Source organism: Parasteatoda tepidariorum, chromosome 8 (genome assembly GCF_043381705.1).
Source record: "Parasteatoda tepidariorum isolate YZ-2023 chromosome 8, CAS_Ptep_4.0, whole genome shotgun sequence".
NCBI classification, from domain to species: domain Eukaryota; kingdom Metazoa; phylum Arthropoda; class Arachnida; order Araneae; family Theridiidae; genus Parasteatoda; species Parasteatoda tepidariorum.
Window position 1 is genome coordinate 34983240 of NC_092211.1, and position 11932 is coordinate 34995171.

The 11932-nt window shown below is 29.0% G+C and overlaps 1 protein-coding gene across 1 annotated transcript in view; it reads right to left on the minus strand.

Annotated features, from left to right (window-relative positions):
* Nucleotides 1-852: 852 nt before the first annotated feature.
* LOC107455980 (cell adhesion molecule Dscam1-like) overlaps nt 853-11932 on the minus strand; it is a 428665-nt gene continuing 417585 nt past the window's right edge. The window contains exon 27 of the mRNA XM_071184630.1: nt 853-1184. Within this exon, the coding sequence (XP_071040731.1) occupies nt 1110-1184 (75 nt within the window). The 3' untranslated portion in view covers nt 853-1109. The remainder of the gene's footprint in view (nt 1185-11932) is intronic.

Below are 11932 nucleotides of genomic sequence, written 5' to 3' on the forward strand. Positions count from 1 at the left end.
AACCATAATAGTCATTGTATATTCCTAGAAAATGCGAAAGCAGAGATATGAACAAAGCGATAAATACATGGTCGTTAAGATGATTTAAATTATATTTTTGCCAAATATATAAAATTTAAAAATTTTTAAAACTAAAATTCAGTTTTTTAAACATTTTTAATTACTTGTATTTTAAGGAGTTTTATTTAATATCTTTAGTACTTAAGGTATCTACGATCTCACAAAAATGAGATTTTTAATATCAAAATTAAGAGTCCACTCTAAATTTCAGCATATTGTCCAAAAACTTAATTCTATCACTGAGAAAAAAAGATGGTACAAATCATCGAAATAATATGATAAAAATTACCGCTCTTCTGGTTTGATGGGAGCATAAAAAATTTCAGTAGTTTTTATCGAAGAGCTTGGTAATATTTTTGAAAAAATTAACAAGAAAATATGGTTTTTATAATGTATGATAAAATTTTGTAAATGTGGAAGCGTTTGGTAATTTTATTACGATACCTTAGAGCACGATATAAATATATTTAATATATTCATTTAAATTTACTATTCAACTTCGTATTTTTGATTGATTTTGTAGTATTAAAAACAGCCAGTATTTCCAATAAACCGTTACTATATGAACGGAAAAATTGCCAAACGAGTTGCTTAAATGTCGTATGTTTTACTTTTATTAACCAGAATTATGATTGCGCTTACCAAAAATGTTCTTCATATGCAGCGCAGAATTTTTATCTCTGTGTGTGATATATAACCGAATTAAATTTGATTCATGCTAACATGCCATCAAAAATAATTTAAAATTACATAGACTTATTTTTTCACCGGAACTGTAATAGGCTATTGAAAACAGATAAAGACACGTTTATTAACAACATTTTACTAAATTCACAATCATATGCCATTATGTACACAGTTTGTTAAAATCTAGACTTCCAACAAGTTTCCACTGCACTTTTCAAAAAAAAGAAGAAAAAAAAAAACACTTCGCACTCTCACAAATAAGTCCATATATGCTCTTGTTTTTCGGAGGGTAGAGTCCGTATTTGCTTTTTGGGTGGATAAAATATTTATAATTGTAATTACAGAGAGTCCAATGAAAAGAGTTAGTGGACGGTTAGGGCAGTTAAAGCTGCTTGTTGACACTCCGGAGGCATAGCTACTCGTAAAGAATTGCTTCCTGTAAATAAAATACATATATTTATATTAGTTAGTTAAATAAACTATATATGGTGGCTAACAATTGTAATTAAGAGTTTGCTACTTGGAAAATTTGATTTTTATCTGATTAAATTTCAAAGTAAAAGTAAAGTATTAAATGTAATTAACCAAGTATTATTTCTAATTTGTTTCAAATTATCTTTCAAATTTACTCGTAGAGCTACAGGAGAGATAAAAAATATTTTGAACATTTTTAAAAATATTAGCCATCATTGTTATTCATTATTTACATATTTTAGAAACTATGAACTTCATAAATTAATGTAATGAAACATATCTATTAATTTTAATGTTTTTTTTAATGACGGATATTTAAGTTTTCAATTCCTGTCAATTTAGAATTCTTTTTTGTCTTTTGAATTAGTTTAAATATCATATTGAAAATTAAGAAGAAAATTGAATATTAATTAATCTCATTCCAACTTAGTTCTTTAATGAAAAAAATATAAAAAGTTTAAAAATTAAAAATAAAAATAAAAACAAGGAATAAATAAAAAAGAAAGAAATTACAATGTTTTATTTTTATGAAAATAAACCCAATTTCCCCATATAAGGTACATTTAAGTAAAGATAAACGTTTGAGAAATAATTAATCTAAATAATTACAGTCAGTAGTAGTTATGATTTACTCTGTATTTTTCGATCTTTATTACTTATTATGTATACTGCAGTACAAATACGCACTCAGTTCTGTAACCTAAGAACGGTGAAAAATGAAGGAGGTTATGAAGGTAAAAAGAAAGTCTTCATTTTTACAAAATAAATTTTCACAACTTCTTTTTAAAAATCCATACATTTTATTTTTAATTTTGTTTTCTCAAATTTGAGTGCAAAAGTTCTACATTCAAATGGTTTAAATGTATGTTGTGGTTACAAAACCGAAACTTGAATAGGAGTCAAGATTGGTTCGAAACATTTGTTTGAAAAAGTGACCTTAGTCAATGGTCTTAGTCAGTGATTTGATAGATAAAGACAGTGATAGAATTTGTTGGGCGTAAAAGAACGGATTTCCTGTGTGTTTGCTCTTGAAGCTAATTCCTTGATTTCGCGGTCAATTTATTTCTGACTGATTTATCTTTGATTCGTTTGGTTTATTTGTTCCAATAAGAAAGAACAGATTACTATACAACATAAAGCCTTAAGTGAAATAGGTATTTGCTTGCAATGCAATTTATATCCGAAAAATACATGGCATTATATGCGAAAACCTAATGATATTGAATTTAACATGCAAGGTTTTCCGTAATGATCCTGAAAGAAAAGGAATGCAAGGTTCACCTTTCATGCGACGTGAGAGCCGAGAGGTGGCGCAAGAAGTTTTTACGAAATAATTCGAAATTTTAACTGCCAGTTAAACACGATTTTTATTCTCGGTTATCAAAATATCGGTTTATCAGGTTTTGATCACGTTTATTCTATTATTATTTTTAAATTAAGCATAAGAAATGATTAGAAATGTGATTGATCCATGCATTAAATCTAATACAAAAATACAATGTACAACAAATACAAAAATACACAATCAGTAAATCTTCTATCTGAAAATGTAACGAACAAATTCATTAATCTCAGTTCAGTCACTAATAGTACAGTTAAATTTGGCAAAAATTTAACCAAACCCAGGCATTTGAAATGGTAACTTTTTAACTGTTCCAACAACAAAAGAAATTGTCAAGAAAACCTCCTGACACTAACTGCAAACTACTTCAGCACTACTTGAAAAAAAAATTGTGAATGCAAAAGGAGTAGGCTGCAATGTGCATTTATTACCGAAGGAATTCTCCGCCTTCACTAAGCGAAAAATTTTAATGTGATGAGGAATTAGATACCTAACTTGATTCAGTGCCAAGACCCTGTAAAACATTTAGCAAGATTTTGTCAACAGAATTTTGTTTTAGGATCTTACAAGTATTTTTTGTTACACTCTTAGAAATTTCTCGAAAAAAAATTATTGAATAAAAATTTATTTAATAGTTTTTTTACCATACAGTGAGAAAAACCGTTTATTTTTAACTTACATCTAGTTCGGTTTAGCGACTAGAATTTTTCGCACCAACAAGGCCTACCTACTGAAGCCACTTAGTTCCTTGTAGCTGGGTATAGCCGACGTCATGACCGAAAAACCGGATGTTCGAGTCCCGGCGTTGACACCACAATATTTCCTCCATTCTCTTTAACACATGAAGAGTTTCCAGTGACATGCACTCCCCAATTTGCGTCCTAGTACTTTTAGACTCCGATACTCTTATCCATGCATAGATGGCAGCACCTTAACATTGCTGAACACAAAAAAGGTCTAAAATTTTCCGTCCTTAGAATAGATGAAAGAACCAGATAAAATAATTAATCCACTCCACAGTTCATTTGATTAAATACAACCCAACCACAACTTAACTCCAATGCAGATTACCTAACAAAAAGCATAATTCCAATGTCCAGTATAACTTTTTTTTACAGTTTTGAAAGCATGCTAGTCATAAAGGATTAAAAAACCATATAGTTTTGTTTTCGTGGATTTTTAACCATATGAGTTGAAAACGATTTAAAAACCATGAAGTTAAAAAAAAATTTCTTTATCGTAAACTTTACGGTTAATAGGATGAGCAGACAGCTACCGCTTATTTTGCCGAAATTTTAGAATGAAAATTCTAACAGTGTATGAGATTATATATGTATTATATTTAGATGCTTTTAATTGTAAAACAATAATCTTGAAATTCACCTGGCATTCATCAGTCGCTTTAAAATATAAATTTATAGAGAATAAGTCACTATTTTATAGATTCATTTTTTATTCCTAAAAAGTAAAATGAAAAAAAAATTTCGTAAAATAATATAATATCCTTCATATTCGTAAGTATTTACGTGTAAAATGAGTACATTTTGTGCATAAAATCTATATAACTTCTATATAAGCATTAGGAATACACTGGAAAAGATACTTTATTTGTTTAATGATAAGTATTTAGGTTTCTTTCCCCTCCCCCTCTTTTGAGTACTCAAGTTTCTTTCTCGTTTTTACCCCTTCCCCCGCTTATAAGTATTTAAGTTTCTATCTTCTCTTTACCTCCTTCTCCACTTTTATAAGCATTTAAGTTTCTTTCCCCTTTTCTCCTCTTTCTCCTCTTATAAGTATTTAAGTTTTTTTCCCCTTTACACTCCCTTTCCCCCCTCTTTTGATTATTCAATATTCTTTCTCCTTTTTACCCCTTCCCCCGCTTATAAGTATTTAAGTTTCTTTCCCCTTTTCATCCCTTTCTCCTCTTATAAGTATTTAAGTTTCTTTCCCCTATTCTCCCCCTTTTATAAGTATACAAGTTTCTCGCTCCTTTTTACCCCTTCCCTCTCTTATAAGTATTTAAGTTTCTTTCTTCTCTTGTCCTCCTTCTCCACTCTTATAAGCAGTTGAGTTTCTTTTCCCTTTTCTCACCTTCCCCCTCTTATAAGTATTAAAGTTTCTGTCCCCTTTTTACATAATTTTCCCCCTCGTATAAGCATTTAAGTTTCTCTCCCCTTTTTACATAATTTCCCCCCCCCTCTTATAAGTATTTAAGTTTCTTTCCCCTTCTTACCCCCTTCTTCTGCCTCCACAGGATTTCGTAAGATTTTCTTGTGCTTAGGAACCTAATTGCTAAGTTGCTTTTTGGAAGTTTAAGTAAAGGGTACCGGTGACGAAACAATTAATATTTAATATCTATGTTACAGAAAAGAGTACAAATAATGTCTCATAAACGACGTTTCAGTATTATAATAAAAATCATTTTTAAGAGTTGAAACAAAGAGTGAAGGAGAAAAACATTGATATGCAGAAAAATTTACAAGTACGTTACAACAAGAAGAAAAATTACTCTTGTTACAGGATATTCATCAACGAAAGATATTTAGTTGAGGCTTACCGCCAAATTTTTTAATCAAATGAAATATTACAAGTGAAATCACATTAACTTCCAATGAACACTATTATATGAAACAAGCACAATGAATTTAAAAAAAGAAGCTTCAAAAAGTTTTAAAAAAATGAAATAAACCAGTATACAGAAAAATAATTGAAAGAATTCGTAGAATAAAGAAAAACCTGAGTGTGTACAGCAAACAATAGCAAAATAGGAAGAAATACTTTCATGGTTGCTACATATTTTCCAAAAGAAATCAAAGCACTAAAGGGATTTCTTCTCCGATATATTGAACGCAACTCTCAGTCAGTTATTTGATGGATAGAGACAGTGATGGAATTTGTTAGTTGCTAAGAAAGAGATTTATTGTATGTTTATTCTTGCCCCTAATTCTTCCATTTTGCACCCCATTTATTACCGACTGGGCATTTCCTTTAATTCTTCTGCTCCACTTGCGCGATAAGAGAGAATTTCCCAACACAAGTCCAATTTTCTCGTAGCCAATTATATAGAATATTTTGTTTTATTCTCTAAATCAAGATAGTTCTGATTGCATACTTTTATAAAATATAATTAAGGAATGTTATCTTTATTCATACATTATCTCTTTATTCTCTTGCAATATCTTCTGCAGATCTTTACCGGGATTTTTTTTTTCATTTAAACTTCTAACTTACATTAGTCTTACATTTAGTCCTTTTATAATTGTCCTTAAACAACTGACACAATTATGCGTTTATCATTAATGTTCAACTCCGTAGCCTTGTAATTTTGAGCCCAATCCGGAAAGCAAAAGGAGTATTGGATCTAACTTTAGGAGAAACTAGCTTTCGTGGAAAAGTTTTTGATGGAACTAATCCGCAGCATGGAAGGAAAATTGCGAAACCCTCCCAAGGTCAGCCTGACTGAAAGGGGATGCTAAACAGTCACCCGTCTACCACTGAGGATATATTGTGGCAGCAATGTGGTCGGTGTAAGCCGGGTGTGAAATTCATATCGACCAGCCATCGATGGGATTAATAAAATAATATTATAATATTGTGCATATATATTATAATATTGTAAAAATAATAATAATATTGTGCAGAAAAGTTTTTTATTGTTTATCCAGCATGAGGAAAACAACGTGAATTTGCGAAGTACGATGCGTTGATGCCCAAAGGAGAACGCTGTATCATCACAAACTTCAAAATTCGAGATTTTTTGAAAATTGTTGCTTAGGGGAAAAGATTGCAAAAAATAATGACATAAAGAATTCTAACTCGGGAATAGCTACAGTTTTCAAAGAATTTACTTCTGACAGCGAAGCTTCATGGATATTAAGAGTTAGGTTCATGAGATTTACAGTAGGGAAACAATAATTAAAAACTAAAGTTCGTATTTGATTTTGTGTTTTTATTGCATTTTCACATGAACTTTAGAAGGTTTTAATGCCCCCACGAAACCTCCATTTCTTAAATTAAAAGTTAAATATAAAAATATAATATTCAGAAAATGCAGAAATTAGTATATCATCTAAAAATTTTTAATTTTAAAAAATAAGTAACTTTTATTTCTAATATAGTTGGTATCAATAATGTTGAAACTTGCCTTTACTTGATTCTTAGAAAATCTGAATTCAGTAATCATGAAAAGGCTTGAAAACAAGAGGAGTGGATTTGGAGAGGTAGAGATTAAGCATAATTTATAAAACAAATTGTTCACATAAAACAATCCACTGAAGTAAGCATATATTTAGTACTTTTCAAAGCAAGCTAAGGCCTTCTTTTTTTTATAAATGCTATGAAAGATTAGATAAATACGCATGCATATTAGAAAATTAATATTGAAATCTCATTAATATTGGTCAAATAGAGGTGAGAGAGGCCTGGCATTCGGTCAAAAATTGCATTTTGCCATATATTGCAATTCTATTTTTTCTTCAATTCAAATTCAAATTTATTAAATAAAATTATAAATATTTACTAAAAATTGCTTTTTAGCATGGTCATCTTTGGATAAAGGAAATTTGTTATTGTTGCCAAAAAATTTTCAACTTGTTTAAAAATTTTCTGAGATATAGCGGAATACGTAAAAAGTAAAAATAGCCAAAAGGGGTTCAAAATTTATACCGCCCTCCTGGCCTGAGACAATATTTCTCATTTTTCAACCGTCCTATGTTTAGGGGTGAAAAATCATAACCTGTCAATAAAAGGTATGTGTATTTAAAGAAAGTATGTTTTGTGTCTCATATTATATCGTAAGCCATCGTATGCACTAATTAGTTTGCATATTTGAAAGTATCCAATTTAACGATTAAAATTGAATCCTAGAAAGTGAAGATCCGATTATTAGATCAAAAGTTATTAAGAGTAGTCCATTTTGCTTAGGAATAAATCAAATATGAAAAATAGGTTTTTTCTATTTTTGTTAGTAAATAGTTCTCGTAATTCGCGAACTACAAAAAAATAAATTATCTCTATAAAAACAGGAAAATATCTAATTTCGTATTACAGTCAAATGAGTCCAGGAATTTTATTAAATCTATATTTTCATAAAACTCCGGTAATATAGGATTTCACCAAAATGAGAATTTTTATTTGCCTTGTCATCGAAGATTTTTATCGACTCTTCTACAATTCAAATCAGAAAATCGATTGCTGGCTTCATTTCTATTCACTCTTCTAAAAACCACTTCTTCCAAAAAATAAAAAAATAAGTCATATATCTCGGATGGGCATTTTTTCTTTCTCTTTTAAGTGATAGGAGAAAAAAATAAGAATTTAAATCGATGATATTAGCTCTTATAAGAAGATATTGCCTTGGAAACTTTGTCGAAACTAAACGTCTGAAATTAAAGATCTGCCGTCAAATTCTTGAAATGTCAAAAAACTTTACCTCCCAAGAAAGTTGTCAGAAACAAAAGCCTCTTATTAAAATATGAAGCAAATTATCCTTCTCTTATTTTTTCGAGTAGTTTAAATATTCATCGCGAAAGTTTCTTTTTTTTCCAAAAAAAAGTAAGTCTTTTGAACAATTCGATTTTTTTTCTGGAATTCATGAAACAAACTAGAGCTAAAGAATGAATCAGTAATGATCAGTAATTCCAGTATGTATCCAGTAGTAATTCCAGTAATCAGTAATTCCCTTATGATTTAACAAGGAACTCCAGTTTTTACTGTTAATAATGACAATAATTAAAATCCGATGTTGTCTTTTATAAAAATTCGAGTTTAGCGTTATATTTCAGTTTTTAAACTATATTTATACTATATTTATACTATAATATACAATATATACTATATTTATATTATATATACTATATTTATATTATTATACTATACGTACTATATTTATTATACACTGTAAAAAATCCCAGATCAAGTTGCGCCAAAATGTTCAAGCACTCAATGTGTCGTAACATGTTACAAGATACAAAATCTGATGTACCGTATAAAAATTCGAGTTTAACGTTATATTTTTATTTTTAAACTATATTTATACTATAATATACAATATATACTATATTTATATTATATATACTATATTTATATTATTATACTATACATTCTATATTTATTACACACTGTAAAAAATCCCAGATCAAGTTACGGCAAAATGTTCAGGCACTCAATGTGTCGTAACATGTTACAAGATACAAAATCTGATGCACCGTACATAGCAATTATGTACCGTATATAGCGTTTTATAGCAATTTAATAATTATTACTCTGAAAATTACGGTAAAACAGTTTCGGTGAAAATGTTTATGAAGGTAAAGTGGTGCTTAAGGATAATACACCTGAAGTTTTGGTACTTTTCGAGTCATTCGATCCCGGATTTTTTGCAAAGCATTTTTTTCTAAAATAAAAGGAACTTTTTGTATACAATTGTGATTTTTTTTATTGTGATTATGAAATAAACTCTAGTTAAAATATGAAGTAGTAATAAACTCATATTATGATTAAATTAAGAATTTCAATTATTACTGTTAAAACTGACGATATTTTAAATCTCATGTGCTCAACTTTAAAAGTTTTGGATGAACTATACATAGTTTTTTTCAATTGAAATACTTTATAGTGCATTTATTTCATAATAATTTAATTCTCTGATACCCTCGAATTAAATATATATTTCTGAAAAAAAATAAGGTATAATATTTAACGTTGTAAATGGATCTTGTGGTAAAACGGAATTTACGGATGCTGCACCCAAACTACCGGTCATTTTTACCGTAAATTGAAAAGATAATTCTTACCGTATATTTTTAATGCATTTATTTCATAATTATTTAATTTCGATCAAATTATCAAACATTTAAAATATAGAAAAAATATATTTTCTTGGTGTACGCAAATAATTTATAAGTGTTTGATGATACATTATAAATTTTAAAAGTTTCATACATTAAGCAAATGTTATTTTTAAAAAAAATTCTGAAGAAATTTAAAAACTTTGAATTCTCTATTTTAATTTTCGTAGCTATTGAATTTTCAAAACAAAAATTATAATCAAACTTAGTAAGAGTAGCATTTCATTCGAATAAAAAATAAAAAAAAAATAAAAACAAAAATTAAAAAAAACACTTAGAGTAAAAACGGAATTTTTTTCACGTTAAACCATGTTCTTAAAACTGAAAAAATAGTCCGACTAAATCTATATAATAAATATTCTTATTTTTAATATTTACCAATTAAGTCTTTGTACAAAACTAAGAATTTTATGGCATAAATATTACACCGCATTTTTCTCTAAAAAAAACGAAAGTATGAACCCCATTTAGTTTGTTTGTTTTTCAAAAAAATTGCAGCTCTGTCAAATTTAGCAGTTTTTGGTTCCTTTTCGCCGCCATTTTTAAAACTACATCGTTTTCCATCCTAATCTAAACTCCACAAAAACTTAATTAACAAAACGCAGCAATCAATTTGCTAAAATTGCGTACTGAACAAATTCTATTTATGTTTGCCGAAATGGGATTTAGCAATTCTTGTAATAATTTGGGATAAAATTATCATTACAGTTTTTTGTTGGCAGAAGGCCGCTGAAGCTATGAAAAAAACTGAAACACGAGAAATACGCCAACCATTAGTTTTTTCCAAAAATAACATTTCACTGAAATAATATCATTAAATATCGGAATATATTTCGAGATCAATTTAAGATGATGTTATTAGTTAGCATTTTTGATCCAGTCTTGGGCGTAGTACAGAATTTCTAGGGTGTGGTTTCCTTAAAGGCTTAAAACAAAAATACGAGTCTTAAGTTGATTAGAATATTTCAACTTGACAAAAATACACCTGTTAAAATGTTCGAAGAAAGTCACCCACTTAAATGCTTCTTCTAGTTCTTCATGAATTAATCTTAGATATTCTTATGTCCATTTTCGAATTACCGTGAAAAGTAACTAAATGGACATTAACGCAGCTAAAAACATTGCTTTAAATAATTTTATTTGTTATCTTTATTGAAAAAAATATCATACTTTTAACACAAACATGGCATTAGTTTTCTTAACAAAAAAGGCCAAGGAGATAAAATGTTATTTTCCTCATTTCGAGGAATTAGCTTTATTGTTTTAATAAAAGCAAGACTTAAGTTTATTTTTTCATAAATTGATTAAAAGATTTCAAGCTCAATTTCTATAACATTAAATAATATAATGTTTCTATAAATTGAAATAAGAAATTGAAATAAATTGAATTATTGAAATCAATTTAATTTGATTGATTGATTTAAATTTAAATAAAAAATAATTTTTTTGCTAGCAATACTAAGTTTGAATTGGTAAATAAATAAATAATGTTAATAAATAAAAAATATATGTTACCGGCAAAGTATGAAACGCCAGCATTATATATAATGCCTGACGTTTCTGAGAAAAGTATGAAGTATGAGAAGTATTACATACTTTCCCTAGGCATTATATATAATGCATAGGCATTGTATATAATGCCGGATGCCATTTAGGCAAAGTATGAAATAAACGTCCTGATGAGTTTATTATGTAAATGATGTGCATGTCACTGTGAATGACCGAAATCGGTGGTTGTTGACTTTCACCGAAGAATGTTGATAATCACATAGTCGCTTTGGTGGATGTCCGAAATATTTATTATATCCGATTTGATATTAATTTATTCGTGGATATAATTACATTTATTCGATATTTTAATACTTACGATAGATTAGAAGAAACATCAGTGTTTAGAGTATCGGGTCTAGTTAAGTGCCATTGCCCGGTATATATTTGCCCGGTATGCGTATTGACAAAACATACCGTAGATTGTAAAGGGGTTGGCGAAAATTTCTATTGGCGTTAAGGGAGCGGTCTCGCAAATCGCCGAACAGCTGCGTGCTTATGTTTTTGTTTTGTTTTCGGTATCACGAAACATTCAACAAGTTAGCTATGGATGCGACGTTTCTTTCTATCGCTGAAGCGGATCTTAAAAACAAATTCTCAAATATCATCACCAAAAATGATGGTAAAATGATGGAAATCCGCTCTTCCATCAAATCATACGCTGACATCCAAGCTTGGATTGACACATTCAGCATTAATACATGCACATCGTGGATTACACGAAGATCTCGTCCAGCTGAGACAAGAAAGCTTATTTGCAGGTACGTGTTCTTTAACTGTGCTATAATTTTTCTATATATATTTGAATAATTTGTTACTAAATTATGCTTTTCTTATTCTCTTAGAAAATACTATGTGTGCCACCACAGCAGTCGTAATAAAAGTAACCCAGCTTTTAGAAAGACAAAAGATTGCGAGTGCACTGCTTGCATTTATATAGCCATCAAGCAAACAACTGCAAATACAAAAAGAA